The sequence below is a fragment of the Myotis davidii genome, unplaced genomic scaffold (genome assembly GCF_000327345.1).
Source record: "Myotis davidii unplaced genomic scaffold, ASM32734v1 scaffold13, whole genome shotgun sequence".
NCBI lineage: Eukaryota > Metazoa > Chordata > Mammalia > Chiroptera > Vespertilionidae > Myotis > Myotis davidii.
Window position 1 is genome coordinate 3,363,165 of NW_006286243.1, and position 23,075 is coordinate 3,386,239.

The window sequence follows — 23,075 nt, forward strand, 5'->3', positions numbered from 1 at the left end:
CACTAAGAGGTGGAAGAGATGGAGAGGAACCAGCAGGGAAGACTGACAAGGAGTGGCCAGTAGGATAGGAAAGAAATCAAGGGATTGTAGTGGCTTGAAAGCTAAGAGAAGCATTTTCAGAAAAGGGACTGATTAATCGTGTCAAATTTTGCTGATGAATCAAGCACCATAATTTACTGAGTCCTAAACATGCATTTTTTTTCACATTTAACATCTCTGAAATTAGAATGAATTTTACAGTTGAGGCCATGTGACAGTTTAATTGGCATATGAGATAAAATTTTATAGATCAGCAATTTTCAACCTTTTTAATCTCATGGCACACAGAAACTAATTACTAAAATCCTGCAGCACACCAAAAAATGTGGTTTTTTCCAATGTGACAAAAATAGGTATAATTTTTATTCATTCACATAGACAGCTATTGTTGGTGTTGGCTGTTGTCACTTTTTTATTTGACAATCTAAGGGAAAAGAGGTCATTACATGCTTTAAAAATTCTTGTGGCACACCATTGTGCCACAGCACACTGGTTGAAAATCACTTAGATCATAAGTAATATGACATATGAGAACTAAGAATTGAACATTGGATTTGGTCAATAGTAGGTCATTGGTGACGTTAACCAAAGGGTTTCAATGTAGGTTAACCAAAGGGTTTCAGTGGGTTTATAAAGGAGAGCGATTAGAGTATTAACAACTCATTAGGTCACACAGCAAAGGGGAGCAAGAATTGGGGGAGTAGCTGGAGAGAAAGTCAGGATATAGGGTTTCTGTTTTTTGAGATAGAGAAGACAGCATGGCTGTGTGCTGATGGGAATGCCACTTGGAAAGGGAATATTTATGATGGAGGAGAATGGCTGAGTAGACCAGTGAGGATAGGTTCCATGGCCTAGTGGCAGGAAGGCAGGCAGGCAGGCAGGCAGCGTGGTGAGGCGGTGCTTGGATAGGCTGAAGAGATGGTGGAACGGTGGGGGTCTGTGGATGCTACTTGACTGCTCCAATTTTCTCACTTAAGTAGAGAAATCAAGGTCATTACCTGGGAGGTACATTGGGAAGGAAGAGTTAAAATCTAGAAACAAAGAAAGCATGGAAATGGTTGTCTAGGAGAGAGGGAGAATAAATGGACTGGGTTTGGTCAGGAATTTAAAGTGGGACCACTGATCCTGACAGAACGATTTCCCCTGGCCTTCTTCAAGTACAGGGTGCATCCTCCAAGATGGTTTCATGTTGGTTTTTACCAGGGAAGAACATATGCACAAGATTGGGGTCTGGGAGTTGAGGGTATTCACCAGGCAGAGATCTGATGATTGAGTGCATATCTAAGCTGGGTTAGGGAGCTTGCATGTCTCCCTCTTCTCCCCATTCCTGTTCTCATAGCTCTAAGTTACTCACCTGAAAGCAGAATGGTCAGCATGCATGGCTACTGAGCTGTTGCAGTTTCTCTATTTCAAAAGTGTGTCCTCCTTTGCTCTCAGCTCTGTTTCACTCTCATTATGTGGCAGGGCGGAGCTCCTGGGGCAGGTCGCAAATTGGTGGGAAACTGCAGAGGCTCTATGGAGCCTGGATGATTCTGACATCACATGTTTCTCTTGATAGACCTACTACTATTCACGGTACCTCATGTCTGTCCCTGTATTCTTTCACCCAAAATCACATAAGGAATGCAAAAGGGGACAGAAAGCCAAAAGTATATGCAATACTGTTTTACTTATTTGCCTTTATAAATTCTTTTCCCATTTTTTAAGGCACTTGATGACTTAATCAATAAAGGCTTGCCTCAAATTCTGCATACAGTTGGACATCAACATCTTATAAATAAGTTTTCGTTTGTTAGAGCATACTTGTTAGTAAGTGTGGCTGCAACAATAAATTACGTTCCAGAAAATGTATTAAAAACGGCCACCCATGGATATGTTTCAGAGAAGAGCAAAATGAACTTTCCAAACTTGAAAGGTAATCTTTTGTTTCATTGTTCGCATGCTTTTCTTTCTCCTCTCTTGCTCCAATTCTGCCCCCACCTCCCCCAGTAATCCCTATGAACAATATAGTATCTATTCCTCCAAATTTTCTCTAAGCTTACTAATGACACACATATGCTTATGTTTAAGTACAGGCATATCCATAATCATCCATATCCATACATTTTGTACACACACACACACACACACACACACACACACATATACACAGTAGGATTTGACATTTGTTTACAATGATATATTTTTATATTTTTCTGCATCATGCCTTTCTCATGAAGGAAATCTTCACCTAAACTGCTCCTAAGTCAACTGCTATGCTTCAGGTCACTATATTGGCTGTGCAGTGTTCTATGATGTCCATGTTCCATGGTGGTTCAATCATTCCCATGTTGATGCTCATTCACTTTGTTTCTAGAGAACAGTGCTGAAGCACTACCTATCCATATAATATAGTGTGTATTCTATGGGTTAAGACACCCATGGAATTTATGAGCCCTAGTGAATATGTATTTTGAAAATGTATTAGATGTCACCATAAAAAGAATTGTTTTCACCATCAAGTCTGATGTTAACTGTGGGTTTTTCATATATGTCTTTTATCAGAGAGAGGAATCCCTAGTTTGTTGAATAATTTTGTCATGATAGAGTGTCACTAAATGCCTTTTCTGCATATATTGAGATATTCTGTGGTTTTTGTTTTTTATTCTATTAACATGGTGTATTACATTATTATTTGATTTTTACGTGTTTAACCAACCTTGCTTTCTTGGGATAAATCCCACTCGATCATGGTGTATACTTTCTTTTAATGTGTTGCTGATTTCTGTTTGCTAGTGTTCCACTGAAGATGTTTGAATCCATATTTATAACAGATATTGGCAAGTAGTTTTCTTGTTTGTGGTGTCTTTGTCTAGTTTTGGTATCAGAGTAATATTGGCCTCTGTTTTAAAATGTAAGTCTTATTATTATTCAGATACGGTAAGGACAACAGATTAGGAGATGGCTGCCATTGAAAACACAGCTTGTTATTTACAGCCCCCAAGAGAAGGGACACAACATGGAAGGGCCACACAGGGAAAGCCACACAGGAGGCAGAGAGATCAGTGAGGAAAATGTGGGTTCTCTTTGGATTGATGTTCATCTTATGTGGATGCTCATCACAGGGTTCTTCATCCCAAGCTCCAGGCATTTGTTTTCTATCTTTGTCTCTCACTTTCTTCCTTAGGGAAGAAGACCCAGTCCCAGATCGTCCTGCTGGGCCTTTCCCAGTGCTCAAACCCTCCCTTATACTCAGCACACCCCTAGCTCCACAACCTCCTAAAATAGGAGACGAGCCAGATAGGAAGAAGAGAGAAAGTCAGTTGTGCTCAGTTCCATGTTATTCTAGGCTCTTTCTTCCTGCTTATTACACTTAGTGTCTTTAGCTGGGTAATTTTTGCAGTAATTCCTAGTCAGACAGTGACTTATAGTTTTCCTCTCTCTTCTGTAGTCTAGAGGCCAGGTTTACCACAGCAGTCAAGGTCTGTGACATAAATTCTCTGAATTCTCCCTGAATTCTCTGGCTCAGAATCAAGGCCAGCTTCATTTTGTGGGTGGGAATTTTGAGATGTTTAAAGATTTTCAATTGTGCTGTTCAAAATGATGTTACTCTCCAGTCTTAGAGCCTGTGCAAATCAGTAGAAATGATTCTTCCAAGAAGATCTTATTGACATATCATAAATATCTGGAAGACCCAGAATACTTTGAGGACATTAAGAGGTTTTAGAATTCTAGGAGAGGAACCAGTATCTGATCACTTGAATAACATCACTGAATTGTCTCATTTGTTGTAAGAATCAGCCTCAGTCTTCTAATATATTATGTTTAGAGTCTATTTGATATAGTCATATATTTCTAATTATCATTGTGGGGGTTGTTAGCATTAAACTTATGCTAACAACCCCCACAATGATGAGTTTTATTAATGATGAGTTTTATTAACTAGAATTAATATTTAAACTAACCACAGCTATCCTTGTTTCTTTTAAAATTTTGTATCTTAAAGATCTATATACAAAGGATGATGGAAGCACATTTGGTTTTCTTAAGAAACTAAAAGATGAATTCACTCTTAATACACTAAAGGTAAGTTTAAAAATGTTTTCAAATCATAGTAAATCAGTTACCAAGTTGCTCACTATTCAGCCATGCACAGGCCCACTTTCTGGGTTGTGCTTGCAGTTAAGAGACCAGGTAGCTTTTCTCACATAAGCAGAAACTTTTCCCCATGAGAAAAGTTAGATACCCAGAGGTGTCAGACTTTGACTATACAACCCGATTAGGTGCTGCAGAATATATGCTTCTTTATAGGGTAGGATTTGAGTAGCCCATACCCTGTTTCTCATTTCCTAATAATAATAGTGACGACAACAGCAACAAAAACAGCTACCACTTATTCAGTGCTTACCACATGACAGACACTTTGCATGGTTATTTTCACAGCAACTCTGTCATGTAGATATTAATCATTTTTGAAGTATGTTGTGCTGAGCCATGAGAACATTGAAGCTTAGACCATTTGAAATTCACTAACAGTATGCCTCTAATAAAATACAGATCATGCTCTTAACCATCATCATATAAATTGGCCTAGAACTTGTATAATATTTACTGCTCTGTACAAACAAGATTTTAGAGGCCCATTTCTTGAGAACATGGTTGGTCCCTTCCTATTTTGCCATGTCGGGTTGCTATTTATTATGGATTGCCCATTCTGAAGTCTCATTATCTTCACATTGCCAGTTAGGTGACCACAGCTTAACTTGAAATGCAGTTGGTTCCGATTATTCACAGATTCGGTATTTGCTAATTTGCCAATACTAAAATTTATTTGTAATCCCAAATCTGTAGTTATGGCTCTTTTGTGGTCGTTTGTGGACATGGGCAGAGCATAGAGAAATGTGACTTGCCCAGCACACACATTCCCAGCGGGGCCAAACGAGGCAATGCTGTGAGTTTTTGTTTCCATTCTCATACTATAAACAAAAATCTCTTTCATGGTCTATTTATGGTCACATCTTTGGAATTTTCGTGCTTTTCAGTTGTTGATTTTATTATTTAAAATGACCCACAACTCTAATCCTAAAGTGCTGTTTAGTGTTTCTGAGTGCAAGAGGGCTGTGATGTGCGTTATGGAGAAAATAAGTTTTCAGTCAGGCATTAGTTATAGAGCTATTGGTTGTGAGTTCAGGGTTAATGGATCTATAATATATATTAAATAATGTATGTTTAAATGTAAACACACATTGAACAAAGTTATGTATTGATCAGTTGACAAAAATGTGACCAGAAGCTCCCAGGAACCTATCCCTGTATTTCCCCTAGGAACGGTGGTTTTCCTTATTTGCTAATTCTGTGTTTGCAGCAACTTTCTTGACCATAACTACTGTAAATGATCATGTATGTGATAGGTTGTACATACAACAAAGGGTAATAGTTAGACATGTTTACTCTTGCCATGACCTGCCTTTTCATTCTCTGTTGCTTTTGTGCTGTTCATTGATGATGATGTTCAAATTTCCTTTTTGGTCTTCCATTAGTAGTTAGTTCAGCACAAAAAATATTTGGTGAATAATAATGAGATATTACGTGTATTATTTCTGAACTTACGTAATTGTGTGGTCTTCTTTTTTAGTCAATTTTACTGACAGAAGCTGAAGACAGGCTGAACTCCCTGGTGTCAGAGATGGAGCAGGCAAGCCAGAAGGGCCTTGCCCAGTGCTCGGTGGGTCAGCTGGAGATTGTGGTGCAGGCCCGGCTTCAGCTCGCCGCCATCGCCCTGCAGAGACACCGAGCGGCGTACAGGTGAGTCTGTACACAGAGGAGTTTCTTCTTCACCATAACCTGTTAAATATACCTAAATTTTATAAGTTCCTCGACTAATAGAGCCTACTCATTTTTTACTTTTCAAGGTAGTTTTAACATTATTATTCTTAAAATTACAGATTACAATTTTGTGTTTTTTAATCTCCTTAACTTTCTTTATGATATTGAAATTCCATGCATTCAACTCCATGAATTAGATTCAGAATTTGGAAGGGGAGTTAATTTTTAGGTGGACATTCTCTTCAAAAAGGAGAAGGCCCTGGCCAATGTGGCTCTGTTGGAGTGTCATCCCATACACCGAAGGGTCGCAGGTTTGATTCCAGATAAGGGCACATAACTGGGTTGTGGGTTCAGTACCAGTTGGAGTGGGTACAGGAGGCAACCTTTGATGTTTTTTTCTCTCTCTCTTCCTCTCTCTAAAATCAATGGAAAATGTCCTCGGGTGAGGATAATAATAATGATGATGATGATGAAGAAGTCCACTTGCAGCTTTTGTAAAGAGGCAATCAATTCAGCAAAAATCCCTTTTGTTTTGATTGGAACCATAGAATCATCTCATCACTGTGAGCCATTCTGTGATTAACCACATCTAGATTTAATTTTCTGCTAGAGATAGTCTAGGTTTTGGAAATTTGTAGTTTTTGTGGTCTCTAAGCAGTAATGAAAATCCATAAAGTCTTGGAGCAGTGGTCTGCAGATCTCTAGGCGTGTCCCTAAAATCCTTTCAGGGATCTGTAAGGTGAAAACTATTTTTATACTGAAACTAAGATGTTATAGGCCTTGTGTGTTATTTGCACTGAAGATGCAAAAGCAACAGTGGTAAAACTTCTGGCATCTCACCATGAATCAAAGCCATGGCCATACTTGTAGTTATCACACTTGCAATAAAAAAGGCCAGTTGCACTTAAGAATGCCTTTCGTGAAGCAGTAGAATCTGTTACATTTATAAATCCCTATCCTTGTATCTATTTTTAATATTATGTGGGAATGTAAAATGGGAAATACACCTAGAGCACTTTTATTGTGCATCAAAGTTTGATAATTGTCTTGAGAAAGCTGAACCAGCTGTTCTTTTATTCATGGAATATTTTTTTAATTTGGAAAAAAAAACCCTGCAAAATATGGTTATTCAAACTTGAGTATTTGACAGTCATTTTATTGAAACAGAGCAATATGGACAAGCTACTTCTAGGAAAACAACTAATAAGTAGTATTTTTTATTTATTTATTTATTTTTTTTACCAATTATAACATCTAACTTTACATAGGAAAACTAGAATTTTGGAAAATTTGTACTTGCCACCATGAACTTGACAGTTTTATAATGCTTAGATTTTCTGGATGAGATTGGTAGTAATGTTAACAAGCATCATTTCTAAAATTATATAATGAAGTGTTTCAACATTTAAGGGGATCTTCATGCTGAAGAAGTTGATGTTTTCCAAATGACCAGTGCATGATGTTCCAAAATCCCAGTTAACAAGATAGACCGGTGATTTGTATCCTTTTTTTGTCCATGGCTCATATAAACTAATTTCTAAAATTCTGCAGCACACCAAAAACACACATATATTTTGTTGATCTGACAAAAAATTAGCTATAATTTTGATTGATTAAAAAAAGATAGTAGTTACTTCTCTTTTTGCTCCAAAGAGACTAAAAAAATCTAGGAACACCCCTAGAGATTCTCCTGTACTTGTATATAAGAACGTTTGGTACAAAAAATTAACCAATCAGATGCACCCTTATTATGCAGCATGACCAATAAGATACAACTCTATTCAGACTTATATATTTATGGTTCAGGACAGGGAATTCACACCAGACAGCTATTGTTATGTTGGCTGTTGTCCTTTTTTATTTGACAAGAGAAAAGAGGTCAATGCCCCTGACTAAATAGTCGGGTATTGCATATTTTAAAAATTCTTGCTGCACACCAGTTCCTGAGATAGACCAATAGGCTTTGATATAAGGGAGTAGGAAAAGTTCATCAGTGTGTGATATTAGATCCCACATTGTAACAAACTTTTAAGAAATTATCACTTATCACATTTTAGTATAGCATCAAAGAATAATATTCACAATTATTCGAAGAAGCAGTTAAAATACTCCTTCCATTTCCAATGATTATCAGTGCAACCAAGTCTTCTTCATATATTTCAGCCAAAACGGTATGTCACAACATACTGAAAGTAAAACTACATAAGAAAGTCTCCTATTAAGAAGATTTTCTCTTAAGCCAGACATTAGATTTGCAAAAAAAAAAAAAAAAGTGAAAACAATGGCATTCTCACTAATTTTCTTAATGTTTTGGAAAATATAGTTGTTTTTCTTTTCTTTTTTAATCCTCACTCGAGTAAATGTTTTTATTGATTTTAGAGAGAGAGGGAGAGGGAGGAGAGAGAGAGAGAGAGAGAGAGAAAGAGAGAGAGAGAGAGAGATAGAGAGAGAGAGAGAGAGAGATCCATATGAGAGAGAAACATTAATCATCTGGCACCTGTACACATCTGACCAGGGATTGAATCTGCAACTTAGGTATGTGTGCCCTGACTGGGAATTGAATATGGAAGCTTTTGGTATACAGGACGACGCACCAAGCAACTGAGCCACCCAACCAGGGCAGTTGTTTTTTTTATTAAAATGCATTATTATATTAGCATGTAATGAGTTTATTGTTTTTATTTTAAAACAAATTAATAAATACTCATGGAGTTAAAATTTCTCAGCTTAAGTTCTAATATGGTAAATATTGATGGAGCCCTTTGGGGTTCCCAATAATTTTAAGGGTATAAATGAGTGCTGAGATTTTTATAAAGTTTGAGAAGTATTGTTACATTTATGCCTGTCTTTAAAAAAAAGTTAAAAATATATTATATAGAATTTAGAGAGAAAGGGAGAAGGGGAGAGAGATAGAAACATCAATGATGAGAGAGAATCATTGATAGGCTGCCTCCTGCATGCCCAACACTGGAGACTGAGCCTGTATCCTGGGAATGTGCCCTGACCAGGAATCGAACCATGAAGACCTCCTGGTTTATAGGTCGATGCTCAACCACTGAGCCATGCAGGCTGGGCTATGTCTGTCTTTATGAATACTGTGGTAGTTGATTGATGGTAAGATAGACCTTGCATTATAATATATTATTTTCTTCTTTGAAGTTTGAAGAGAGAAAGAGCTTTTACTATATAATTTCCTATAGAAAATATATGATATCTGAACATATCTAAATATGTGTTTTCAGATGTGTATGACAATAAAATTTATGATTCTATGATTTCCTGTAGAAGCATATAGAAAATATAGAACTCTTTTCTTCCCCAGTGTCCCACAGAGCAACAGCAGCCTTCCTTCTTATCCCAGCTCTCTACATGTCTTACTCCCTTTGGCATGGAGGACATGAGTGATTTCTTTTAGGGAAGAAGGAAATTAGAAACTGGTAATTACCAAATGGCCAACTGAAAGGAGTGTTACAATAAAACTTTAATTTGAAGACCAGATAGAATATGCAAATAGTGTGCAAGTGTATCAGAATCATTCCTATCAACCTTGGGACAAAACCTGCAAAACTTTTAAATTATTGCCTTTTTTGCAGCAGAGGTGTCATCTGGGGAAGCCTTCTGTCAGGATGAATGAGTTTATCTTAGGTGAACTTTACCCCCCATGAGCTTCTGTTGGGGAGCTGCTGGAAGCGTTGGACAGTCTCTTTCCCAAATGAGGGTTAGCTTGACATTTCATGGTACTTCTAATATAATTATGTGTCAAGGAAATTGAAAGGCACATTCCCTAGAGTGGCAGATGAAGTTAGCCGCATGGATTTTAGAACAAACTGACCACTTTTGCCATGAATAGTAATAAGAAATAAATGGGATCAAAATTATTCAAATGATATTTCTACTTGTTAGGGTTGCCTCTCTCAGAATCCTGTCTTTTTTTTTTTTTAAATAAGTGTTCCTGTCTATCCTCCTTTCTATTTAATTTATTGTCTAAATAGGATAACATCTGAGCCTTTTAATTTTGTGTCAGAATGAAACTTCCTTCCTTTGGGATTTTAGACGGTTTATAGTGGGTAATCCTCCCACACTCTGTCTTTCATGTGGAGAAGAGAAACTAGAAATTTTCCATTTTGCAACTAAGTAGCGCCAGGTGGATTAGTCCATATTAATACCAAGAGGATTAGTATAAACATACTAGTATGTTTATATTTTATTCATTAAGTTTTGGGGTCAGCAAGATTTGAAGCCTCATACCTCATTTCTCTCTCTCTTTTTAAAAAAACATATATATTTTTATTGATTTCAGAGAGGAAGGGAGAGAGAAAGAGAGAAACATCAATGATGAGAGAGAATCATCGATTGGCTGCCTCCTGCATGCCCCCTACTGGGGATCGAGCTGGCAACCCAGGCATGTGCCCTTGGCTGGAATCGAACCTGGGATCCCTCGGTCTTTAGGGCGATGCTCTATCCACTGAGCCAAACCAGCAAGGGCCCTCATTTCTCTTGATATCAAAATTTGGGCTTCTAAATCAGAAGCATGGGTTGAGCACCACTTTTTCCCCACCAGGTCTCCTAGCTATCTTGTGCTCACCTCTGAAGCTGCCCAGTAAAACAAGGTGCCATCAAAGCACATGTGGATCCTTGAGGGAGGAGGCTGTTGGGGAGTGGAATTTTCATACCTTTGTGCATAATGAATCAGTGTTCCATTTTTCTTGCTTGTTTAGTTTTACTTCAAATTAAAACCAGTAAGTTTATATAATCAGAAACAATACCTTAGTCTACAAATATCTATGCCATTTTAATGACTCGGTAGAACCTTGGATTTAAAATTCAATAATTGCACAAAGTTTCTCAGATCCAGAGACCTTAGATTTGTTCCTGGCCCATAGCAGGTACTCAACACATATTTTTTAACAAATGGAAGAATACATCATTGAATCCTTATAAAAATTCCATTTCAATACTCTGGGAGCCTACAAACAGAGACTATACCTTCTCTCAAGCATGCCTGGACAGTTGATCATATACTAGGCCAGAAACCTCAGTGACTGACCCGAATGAGAAGGTTCACTGACCACAGACCAGGGACTCAGGAAGCCTCTGGAACATGTATGGGGGAAGTGTCATGGTCTGATTTATATCTTGGTGAGATTGCTGGGGTTGCTATCTGGAGACCATGACTGCAGGGGCTAGAGGCCCAGGGGAGTCTGGTCAGGAAGCTCCTGCAGCCTGGAGATGATGATGGCTTGGGCAGAGGCCTCAGCTATGGAGGAGGTGAGGTGAGGGGCTGCTGGCTGGTGTCCATATTTCAAAGTTAAAGCTGACAGAGCTTGTTGGTGTGTTGAACATAGAATGTGAATTAAAGAGGAAGCAATGGTGATTCTGGGCTCTGCCTGTGGGATGGAGGACAGACAGCGTTTGGTGGAGGAGGTGGAAGCAAGGGGAGCTGCTTTTAATCTATTCTACCAGTTACCTAGGGCTGCCTTAACGAAAGACCCAAAACTGGGTGACTTAAAACAATCGAATTTTATTGTTTCACAGTTTTGGAGGGTAGAAGTCCAAAATCAAAGTGTTGGCATGGCCATGTTCTTTCTGACAGCTCCAGGTAGGGAGAGCCCTGCCTTGCTTTTTCTAGTTTCTGGTGTTTGCCAACAATCCTTGGCTTATGGATGCATCACTCCAGTCACACGGCCATCTTCTTCCCATATGTGTTCACATCCTCTTCCCTTAGGATGTCAACATATCTTTCTGGTGGCACACAATTCAACCTATAGCACCTGTTAAATGTGATTGTCAAACTTTTCAAGTTGAGAATTAGGTGGGTGCAGTGCATTGTCCATTTGGCTTCCACCCCATCTTTCCATGTTATAAATAGCACTATGATAAGTATCTTCAGGTATATAGATTGTTCTGTATTTCTTTCTCTTTTTTTAAACATATTTTTATTGATTTCAGAGACAGGGAGGGAGAGATAGAAACATCAGTGATGAGAATCATTGATTTGGCTGCCTCCTGCATGCCTACTGGGGTTCAAGCCTAACCCAGGTATGGACCCTGACTGGGAATCTAACTGTGACCTCCTGGTTCATAGGTCAGCACCCAACTACCAAGCCACACCTGGCCGGGCAGATTGTTCTGTATTTCAAATTTTATTTTGGGATAGATTTTCAAAAGGAGAAGCCTCTTTAGATATATATTATATAAATATTTAGAAAAGGGTGATGTCAATTATAAATTTAGTATTCTGGAGGGGAGGAGGATGTAATGGTCTAAACTGCAGACAAATATATGTATAGAGTGATAAGAATTTATATTTCCTGGTTTTCATTTTCTTAATTGAGTACATTTTCCTTCTGACAAGACACTGATTAAACAATAATTTAGCTTTAGAGTTTCTAAGTAGATAGCATTAAGTAACAATACTATAACCTCAAAAAGCTGGAGAACACATTCTGATTTATTTAAATGCATATGTGTTCATTTTAATAGTGATATTGTCGGTAAATTTTGTTTTAAATCTTGGAAACTTTTATATATTCATTCTTGTATTCACTCACTTTCATTTAAAAATATTTTTCCAGTTCTATTCTGTCCCAGGCACTAGGTTCTGGGTTCCAACAGGGAATGAGACAGATGAGCTGCAGAGCAGTTTACACACAGTGTGATAAATCAGAACACTTGGTTAGACCACGGCACTATTAGGGTGAATAGAAGGGCACATAACAGTTTTGGGGGTGAACGGGGCAGTGGGTAGGTGCTTTGGAGGAAGTAACATGCAAATGCCACAAGTGTAAAGCTAATAACATTTAAAATATATTTTTTATTTTAGTGTTGCAATCGTATTTTCCACACTTAAACTTCTCCAGGATTCAAAACTTTTTCAAAAGAAGGAGGTACAAGATGACACAGAGAGTTCCCCCTCTCTAGCTTCTGTACGTATGAATTTAATGCTTAATCTTATTAATTAGTTGGATAAAAACAAAGGGATAAAGTAGAAAAAAACTTTATGGAGTATAAAGATCTATGTTTAAGCCCTGTTTATGCTGTTTATTAACTGGCATACCTTGGGCAAGTCCCTTAAATTTTATAGCATTTTTAAATGTAAATCTCATTTGTGAACTGTTGGAATTGGATGGAGTAATCACTGAAGTTCCACCAAATGTGTCAGTATAAAATTATAGGTCTGATTTCACTAGTAAATAAAGTTGTTTCACTTTATTTTTCTCTTCATCTCATGTTTTTTTTGTTACTTTAGCATTATCAGTATGACACCTATGCTATTTCCTACTTTCAATTTTTCATAGTTATATTCTTCCCCATTTAAGCTCTCAAATAATTTTGACAACTGGTGTTGCAAAGTATTTGAAATTTTTTTGGATTTTTTATGAGATCAAGTAATTTAATAAGATAGCATTGTTTGAAATATAAAGATTCATCATATAGAATCTGCTCATTATTTTAAACTAGAGACCTGGTGCACAAATTCATGCATGGGTGGGGTCCAGCCAGCCTGCCTCAAGGGGAGGGGCCCTAGGGTGGTGGAGGGAATAAGGGGCAGGCTGGCCGGGAGGGGAAGCCACAGGTAGTTAGCTAGCTGGCCCCACCCCCTGGTCAAACTCCCAAACTCCTGGTCGAGGGGACAATTTGCATATTAGTCTTTTATTAGATAGGATATTATGAATAAAACTGCTAATATCCACTGTCATTACAAGTAACACTAATTGTCCTAAGTAGAGACTCATTTCTAACTATATTAAAAGTAATAAAAGTTCTAAAAAGCAATATAATTCTGAAAATTGACTTAGAGGAATGGTTGTTCATTGGGGGCTATTTTGTCTGCCCAAGAGATATTTGGCAATGTCTGGGGACGTTTTGGTTGTCACACCTAGAGGGGGCGCTACTGGCATATAGTGCATAGAGGTCGGCTATGTTACTCAACATCCTACAATGCACAGGACAGTTTCCCACAACAGTGATCTGCCACATAGTGCCAGTAGTGTCAAGGCTGAGAAACCCTGGTTTAATTGTGATTTGGCTTTTGGACAGTAACAGGAAATGTAGGCACTGAGAGTTTAAGGTATGCAGATGCTAATCCAACTAGACTCTTTCATTACTTGATGTGCCCTTGTGGTCACCATTCTGCCTCCAGGCCTCAGTTGTTCACTTCTTACTGTTTCTGGGAACAGCTCACTCCTCTTCTGAGCTTCTCACCTGTCTATCCAGACTCCAGCCCCCTGCCTGTCCCCAGAGCTGCTCCTTGATAGCAGGTGCTGCTAATTGGTGGGAGATGGTGAGCTGTCAGAGATGCAAAGCAGGGAATTCCTAGAACAAATGGGTGTTGGTCTGAATGACTTTGAAGTTCCCAAATTTCTAAATAAGATGGAAATATATTTAGAAATTTGGGAACTTTCCCTGGAAAAAGCTCCCTTTGTGCCTCCCTCCCAGTAGCTCTGGTCATGGAGCACCCTTTGAAAAATATAATAATAAGGATGGTAGATCAATGATATATTTTTGGGATGTGAGCAGAATACAGTGATATAAGAGAGGAGATTAAGACTGCGGGCTCTAAATTCAGAAAGACACAAGTTGTATTCTTGAGTTTCACCTTTGCTAAAATATGATGAAGTTTAAGCAAATAGATAACCTTTCAAAGTCTCAGGTCTCCCATAGGTAAAACAAACAATAACTCCTCTTGGGCTTGTCAAGAGAATTAAATGAAAAAATGTGTATAAAGCATGTAGCACAGTGCCTGACACATGAGGAGCATTCAATAGATATTAGCCAGTATTACTTATTATTATTCCGCCTTTCAGATGATGTTTACAAAAATTTTGAGGACATGGAAACTACGGATACTATCATTTGCAGTGATAAATTCAGACTGCAAAACTGTTTGTCAACAATGGGTATAGAAAGAAAAAGAAAAGCTGAAAAACAGTAGACCAGAATGTTGATAGAGGATTGTGGGATTATGGGCGCTTATATTTGTTTGTTTTTGTGTGTGTATTTTTTATGTTTTTTAGAAGGCACAGGAATAATTTCTAAAATTTAAAATTTAATACTATTAAATGATATCGGATGCTTCTTTTAACTTATATTACATTTAGCATTAGACAAGAACTTTGCCACTATTACTGTGAAGATTACCATGGTTTTAATATTGTTTTAGGTCATTGAAAAGAAAGATGATAATGAATTTTTAGATCCTATTTCCCTAAATTCTCGAGAATATTTCAACATTCACCTGTGGTTGATGTGCCGCTTAGCGTTGGTGACTGCGTTTGTTGCACAGATCCGTGGCATTGGAATCGTGAAAGGTACAAATATCCTATTTTCTTAATCAAAGGTTTTATAAAAAGTGATTTCATGTAGGTAACAGAGGTTTGATTGGGATATATTTTATTAACATTAACATTTGATAACTCTCTAGCTTAACTTGTTTCCAAAATAAAAATAATGCAGGTTCTTAAGTACGAATAATCACTTTCAATAGTCCCTTGTATCACTGAAAACGCACATATGTTACTGCTGTATGCAAAGCAGGCAGCGTAGGATGAGGGGTCCGAAGCACAGGTTCTGGAGCCAGGTGCCTTTGGTTCCAATGCTCGGACTACCACTTCCTCGCTGTGTGACCCTTGACCAAGTCTCTCAACCCACCGATGCCTGACTTCCTTCTCTATACAATAGAGACAAGTGTACCTGTTTCATAGGATTATTGTTGAAATTGAATGGGTTACACTTATAAAGTTCTTAGACCACACAGGCTGGCACATAGGAATGTTAATTCTTACAGTGATGAATAATTATCTAATTGCAAACCTATTTATCCACCATCTCTATCAATCTCCCAAATTAAATTATCTCATGCAATGTTGTTATTAGTTTTGCAGCGTTTGGATACCGTAAAGTGCCTTCCCCCATATTGCAACACATTTATTTTCACTGTCTCGTGTAGTCTGTTTTCTGTCTCTTTGTATCTTCCTGTTCTGTATTACACAATATTCCTGTGATGGACGTGGGGCATATTATGCGTATATATTTTGTTACTTTTCTCAGTGCATTGTAAATAACTACATTTGTTTATTTTAGAAAATGATATGACAGATTATGTTAGCCTCATCAATGAAGTGTGTTTGGAGGCAGAAAGTGCAGGCGACAGGGAGCTACAGGCTGAATTCTTGATGCAAGCTGTAATCATTGGCCTACAAGAAAAGCATTTAAAGGCAGACATCATAACAAACCTTCAGGTAGGAAGGAAACTTCATTCACGTTGATATTTACCAAAGGATTCAGTGTAAAACAAAAGGAGAGAATTTTATATTCCCTGAATGCATGACAGTCAATATGGCCAGCTCTTGTTTCAGGGAATTGCGAACAATACAATCAAAGGAATAATTTTATTTTAATAGGCCATAATACGTTTGCTTGAAGGAAGTGAGTTTATTTCTCCGCGATCTTATTTAACTCTGGCGAGAAGCTTGCTTTTGCTGGATGACTTAACAAGTGCAGAGAAATTCAAGGAACTTTTGCATACAAAAACAGAAAAATTAAATTTGTTGACTCAGTCTCACAACATTCTTATTGAACAGGTGAGAGTGATTTTGAGTTCCCAAGATTTAGAAACTTATTGTTCTGTTTCTTTTTTTCTTTATTCCAAATGACTTTAGCTAATTACTCATTACAATGTTTCTTTTACAGATGCTAACTTTTGGAGAAACAATTGAGTTTCCTTCATCAAACACTGACTATGCAAGTCCATTACAGCCTTTGAAAAATGTCTATCTTCCTCATATCATGTTATTGGCCAAAACAAAAATGAGAATTGGTAAGAACACAAACATATATTACACTCAAGCCATTGGTGAAAATTTTAGTTATTTTCAGGCACGCTATTACCTAAGTACATGTGCTAGTATATGGGGCAATATTTATGAATACTCAGGCTCAATTTATTTAACAAATAGATCTTGATTATTTACTGTGTGCCAGACTCTGTGTGAGGACCTGGGAGGTTATTTTAGATCAAAACAGATGTAATCCCTCATCTTAGTGTGGGAGACAGAAATAAACACATAGAGACAGAAATAAACATGTAAACAAACCATATAGGAGTGCGTATTATATCATGAATCATATCATATAAATATTGTAGAAAATAAATATTTTTAATATTTATAAAATGTAATAAAATAAATATTGTATAAAATAAAATATGTATTCGATAACAATTAGACAGGAATTCAGCAAGGATATATAAAGCTAATATATGGTAATGAGTTAAGTATATGTATACGTATAATTATGAATTGTTAGTGTTATGAAAGACGTGGATAAGATAGATCTGTTGATAAAGAACAGGGGGTGGCATTTAACCCCAAACCTTAAATGTGAGTCACTAAGTGTGCATTGTAGAGACAGAAGGAGCAGTGAGTTGCAGGCTCTGAGGTCAGGATGAGCTGGACCTGGAACTGTAGGGAGACAAGGACAGCCCGAACAGAGTGGGCTGGCCACCCGATGGGAAGGGCTAAGCTGGGATAGTTACGTTTTAAAATACAGTCCTGGATGCGGGAGGAAGAACAGGTTGGAACCAACCAAGAGTTGACCTCATTAGAGTAAGTGGACCAGTCAGCAGAAAGCTCACAGCTCCTCAGAAACCCGGGAGGAATGCAGACATGTTGTTTCCAGCTCTCTCCAGGACACCCCTCTGTGTTTGACCCAAGGAAGCCTGCCTCTAGCGCCCAGGCTCTCCAGCTCAGACAACGAAAGTATTGTACCAACCCTCTATTCTAACCTGTATCTGAGCAGGCCCTTTTGTTTTCTGCATTTCTGATGCTTTGACATCTGGTGCCTTGCTGTTTAGGGAGGAATTAGCCCTAAATTTCTAGAGATTAGCAAATCACTTTTCATTGAACATGCCATCCAGGGTCCACAACCCAAACCCTAATCAGCTCCTTAATTGTCCTTTGCTGGGTTCTTGCACTCTGGGCCACTCTTCCCCTACCTTCATCACTGCAGGCACAGCTACCAGACTACCAGAGAGCCCACTGAAATGCTTTAAACCAGCCAATCCTAAGCCAGCTGAGTCTGCTTACCCTACCCCATCCATTCTGTCCCATGAGAACCACAACGAAGGCTCTTGTCCACTTTTCCCCTTGCTTCCTCCACCTCTGACCAACCCTGGTGCTTCCCTGTGTGGCCCTATGTGGGGTGCTGTGGCTCTTCTTTTTGGGGACCTGCAATACACTATCTTTTCCATGGCAATTGTCTCCTGCCCTGTTAACCTCATCCATAGCTGAATAATAATGAAATCGACATTTTAAACATTACCCCTGCCTCCTGGGACCCATCCACCTCGGGGGACCCATTTGCCTCCTGCACCAGCTGTTGCTCAGCTCAGAGAGGTTGGTGGTGGGACTAGAATGGAGAAGGGAGGGCAACAGTGGTACTCACGCCATCACCTTTCCAGAGCCTTTCCACTATTTCCCTTCTCTCCTTCTCCCCATGATTAGTGTTGATCCTTATTATTATATGATGATCGTCACCCTCATCATCAGATGTGATTTTTTTTACTACAGGTAAATCGCTTCACCTCTCTCTATATTGTTGAGTTTCCTTATTTATAAACTTAGGCTGGCCTAGCTGACCTCTAGAATTCCTTCCTGCAATCTGATCCCATGAGAGCTATTTTTCTGCATCTTTAGTCCACAGTTTGTTATATTATTAGTATGTTTGATTTCTACAAGAGCTTACATACAGGTTGTGCTACACTGTACAGGTTTTGTTAAATCAAGTGTATTCTCTGCTTTCCTGCCTCAGTAATATTGAAGATGTGTCACTACTCACTGGCAATACTGGTTCTGTTTCTTAGACTCACTTGAAGTAGAACAGCTTGCTTTCTGTTATATTACATTAAACACAGACTTAAGAAACAAAACCAAAGCAGCTTTTCTGTCAAAACAATGTCAGTTTCGCAACTTTTTCCCCCACAGAATTGATGTTTATTGAAAAAAGGAACATTTCAATATTATGAAGCATAATATAACTGACTTAATGCTTTCTCAGCAGTCTGCCTGTATAGTGATAGCAAAGACTACATGTCAAGAATAGAGACACTTAACAATTATGTTTGCTTGTGAAAGCCTCACACAGAAAGAGGCATTTTGAGATTATTTTTATAAAACAAAAAATAAGCATCATGGTTATTTATTTTCCACTAACTGTACCTTGATCTTTCTTATTAGATTTTTTAAAAAGCCAATTATTGACTTTATAATAGGAGTGAAGAAAGTTGCAAGAATGATGCTGGGGAGTGAGAATACAATGGGGAACCAAGCCAGTCACCATCTGCCCTTAAAAAACCTATATTCTAGTTAGAAAGAGAAAACAGTCAATAATTTCTATACAGTTTTTTCCTAATTTTAACAAAACTCTAGAAGACAATTTAAGAACTATTATTATGAGTTAGTCCTATGTTACATAGTACTATATTATATAGGGTAGATATATATAGTTCATATATTTAAGTGCCCTGATGACATGAAGATTAATAAAGTGTTATAGTATAATTATTAATAAACAGTGTTATGGTATAATTTGAAACAATAGTGAAACCTATAAAATGGGAGATATATTGAAACATGAGGTTATATTAGACGAAGGATATTTGCATATCCTTCTTGCCCTGGTCTGATTTCCACGAGCAAGTCATTTAACTTCTCTATGTTTCAGTTTCCTCTCCCATAAGATATGGATAAGAAAAGTATGTATCAATCTCACTGGCTGTTGTGGGGTGAAGCAAGTGTAATGTGTAACAAGTTTAGAAGGGCATCGACTTTGTTCTAAGGGCTTTGTAGGTGTTAGCTCTTCTCGTTTTTCCATGCCTGGCTGCTTTATGCTCCTGGGAGCTGGGAGAAAGCCCTGTTGTTGTTGTTTTCCATCTCTATATTCTCAGCAGTTTGCTGCCATCCTGTATCATTTGAAGTAACTTCTCCCTGGATAAGAAAGGGGGAGAGAGGCATGGTTTTCCACCATCTTATTGTTCATAAAGCTACAGTGGTTCTCAACCTTCTTAATGCCGCAACGCTTTAATACTGTTCCTCATGTTGTAGTGACCCCCAATTTCCTTGTTACAAATTGAACATAATCAAAGCATAGTGATTAATCACAAAAACAATATGTAATTATCTATGTGTTTTCCGATGGTCGTAGGCGACCCTTGTGAAAGGGTCTTTCGACCCCCAAAGAGGTCGCGACCCATAGGTTGAGAACCGCTGAATAGCAGATTCCTGAACTAAACATTTATAAAAAGTCCTAGGTTCTTGAAAGCTCTTTGCATTCTGGAACTGAAAATTTTCAGAACCTGAAGAGACCTCAGATTTTTCCAGCTCTGCTGGTTCATTTTTGAGTGAAAGACACCTAAGGCCCAGAGACATGTAGGGGTTTGTTCAAAGGCTCTAATAACATGGTAATACCAATGACTGGCCTGAACCAACAATTTAGCTGGGATTCAGCAACTGTTTCATTCTGCAATCCTACATTGCCTTTCTGTTTATATCCCTTTATTGCATATGGCAAAGTGCCCTATCAATGTAGTTTTTCTTCCAGTTGCCTTCTACTCTTTATCCCCAAATTTTTCTTCTTTAAAAATTACCAAACTCAAGGCAGCCATCAGCAGTTGGCTTCCACAGCCACATTCTCTGAGAAGGCTTCCTGGCCTTTCCCAGGTCTGGGCCAGTGTGACTGGACTAAAGGGGTCCATTTGCCAGCACACATCAAAACCTAATCAAACACAAACAGGAGTTTGCAGCCAAGAAGGTAAGGGTTTATTAGTTGGGGAAATGGCACCAAGCCCAGAGTCACAGGTAAGCCAGTGGTCAGAGACCTGGCTCTCCAATGGCTCCTAGGGGATGGGTTATATAGGAGATGAAGGGAGTTAGGTCCTGGTCAGGATCACGGTCTCTACTGATTGGTTGGCACTAAAGTAGAAAGTAGTTGATCAGTGCGTCTGGTGCTGATATCAGCCATGGCATTGCTTTGTCTGGTTTTCCAAAGATGGTTGGTGGGGTCATTCCACTTGTCTGGGTCTGGAGCTGAAACTCATCCGAGCCCTAGCTACATGCTACCTATTGTTTGATTGCAACTCTGTCTCTGTGGCAATGACCCATGGCTTTGTTCCTAAGATTGTGTAATGCTGGCCAGGGCCTCACTGTCCTGAGGGCGTAATGATGAAAGGAGTGGACATGCAAGGGGAGAGGGAGACAGGTGAGTCAGTGTGGATGAGGCCAGTTTGAATCCAAAGGAAGCAAAGAAGAAAAGACCAAATTAAAGAAATAAAGTTTCTGCATAGTTACACCAGTTCTCCTGCTAGCACAGTGCCCTTGCTTTCCCTGCCATGGAATTGACCACACAGTATTTTACTCACCTGTCTGGCCATCAGTATTCCCCATTAAGCACTAAGCTCCATGACCTCTCTCTCAAGGAGACTTACAGTGTCATAGTTTAGTGTGTGGGCCCTGGGGCCTGACTACATAGGCTCAGATTATGGTCCTGCTACTTACTAGTTGACCTTAGCAAGTTCTTTGGACTTCACTGTGCCACGGCTTACTCCTCTGCATAAGGGCATCCAGTTGGAGTTGGAGTTGGAGTTGGAGTTGGGAGGATTACATGAGATAATGCTCATTAAGTACCTGGGGTGATGCCTGGCATGTAAGAAGCACTTAATAAACCTTAATCTCCTTTCTCATTTTTATCTAGTGCCTAAGCACTCAGAAAACATTTTTGAATAATATCTGTCTTTGAGGCCACACAGATTAAATCTAATGCCTCTCCCATACAGCAACCCTTCCTTATGGTAAGTAATGATGGGACCACACAGAAGTGTAGCATGTGGCCCTCATCCATAATGGGTTACTATCTAGTTAGGATGACAAAATATGCATAGCAAGCAGCCACTACAGAGCTGAGTAGAAACAAAATTACTGCCTATTAATATATGCATGTTTTATTGGAAAGAGCATAAAACTTTAAGACTTCCAGATGTTTCCCTACTACAACCTCATCTTAGGAACACGAGAACTTGTTCTCCAGAGCATTATAAACTTTTACAACTGAAAGAGAGATTTTAGAGATTACTCTTCCTTTTAAAAATGAGAATGGAAATTTATATAAAAAAATAAAGTTTCACAGGACTATTGCTATAGTTCATTGAAATATTTGGATATTGAGTTTCTTTAAAAAAATTTTTCTTAGATACTAAAAACTAAAGACCACCTGGTTCTTAGTAGATGCCTTAATGTGAGAGATGTCTAGTAACTTATTTTGACACTATATAGTTTGTTTTACCTTTCCTATCCACTGTCTTTCTTTAGGACATAAAGTAGCCAAGCACGTCTACTATACCAGTAAAAAGAAGGATTCCTTAAAGTGGTCACCTGCTCTTCAACTTTTTGAAATGTCGTTGAATCTCTGTAAGATCTCAGCAACAGAGGAATATGAGGTGGAAGCTGAAATCCTTTTTCAGAAAGGTAAGATGTATTTTGGGTCAGAACTAGGATAAAGTTTGTGGAGTTTTTTTGTTTGTTTGTTTTTGTTTTGTTTTGTTTTGTTTTGTTTTGTTCCTATTAACAGAAGGCTTCTTGAAAATCTAGTCAGTGAGTATCAAAAAAAATCCAGATTTTTACTAAGGGCTTGGTGATGACAAACACATTGGTACAAACTAAGTTTTAGATAAAGAGAACCCTACTTATCTTCAGTTTATATCTAGAAAGAAAAAAGTTACTCCTTAGTTTCTTTTATAATCACAATTACCCTTCATTGGTTTCATGTTTGACTAAAAAATGTCAGCATCAGCCATTTAACTATAAATAAGTTCCTTAAATAATGCTTGGAAGATACATCATTTCATTACATAGCTGAACACTTCAGTTAGTATTTACAAAAAAATACTCACCCATTTAAATTAAAGTGCTATGGCATACTTATATTTATAACTTTTATACAACACATATTTGCCTAATATGTCCATACTAGAGGCCTGGTGCACAAAAATTTGTGCATTTGAGGGGGTGTCCCACAGCCTGGCCTGTGCTCTCTCGCAGTCTGGGACCCCTTGGGGGATGATAACCTGCTTGCTTAGACCTGCTCCCTGGGGGATTGGGCCTAAGCTAGCAATCAGACATCCCTCTGGCAGCCCGGCAGCCCTCGGGGGATGTCCACTTGCCAGCAGGGAGCAGACCTAA

At 38.4% G+C, this 23,075-nt stretch overlaps 1 protein-coding gene across 1 annotated transcript in view; it reads left to right on the forward strand.

Moving 5' to 3' along the window:
• Nucleotides 1-23,075, forward strand: part of CFAP54 (cilia and flagella associated 54) — a 236,245-nt gene that overhangs the window by 152,427 nt on the left and 60,743 nt on the right. Inside the window, exons 49-57 of the mRNA XM_015559991.1 lie at nt 1,747-1,954; nt 4,025-4,104; nt 5,654-5,823; nt 12,668-12,770; nt 15,008-15,155; nt 15,928-16,085; nt 16,248-16,427; nt 16,537-16,663; nt 22,206-22,361. Of these exons, the coding sequence (XP_015415477.1) occupies nt 1,747-1,954; nt 4,025-4,104; nt 5,654-5,823; nt 12,668-12,770; nt 15,008-15,155; nt 15,928-16,085; nt 16,248-16,427; nt 16,537-16,663; nt 22,206-22,361 (1,330 nt within the window). The remainder of the gene's footprint in view (nt 1-1,746; nt 1,955-4,024; nt 4,105-5,653; nt 5,824-12,667; nt 12,771-15,007; nt 15,156-15,927; nt 16,086-16,247; nt 16,428-16,536; nt 16,664-22,205; nt 22,362-23,075) is intronic.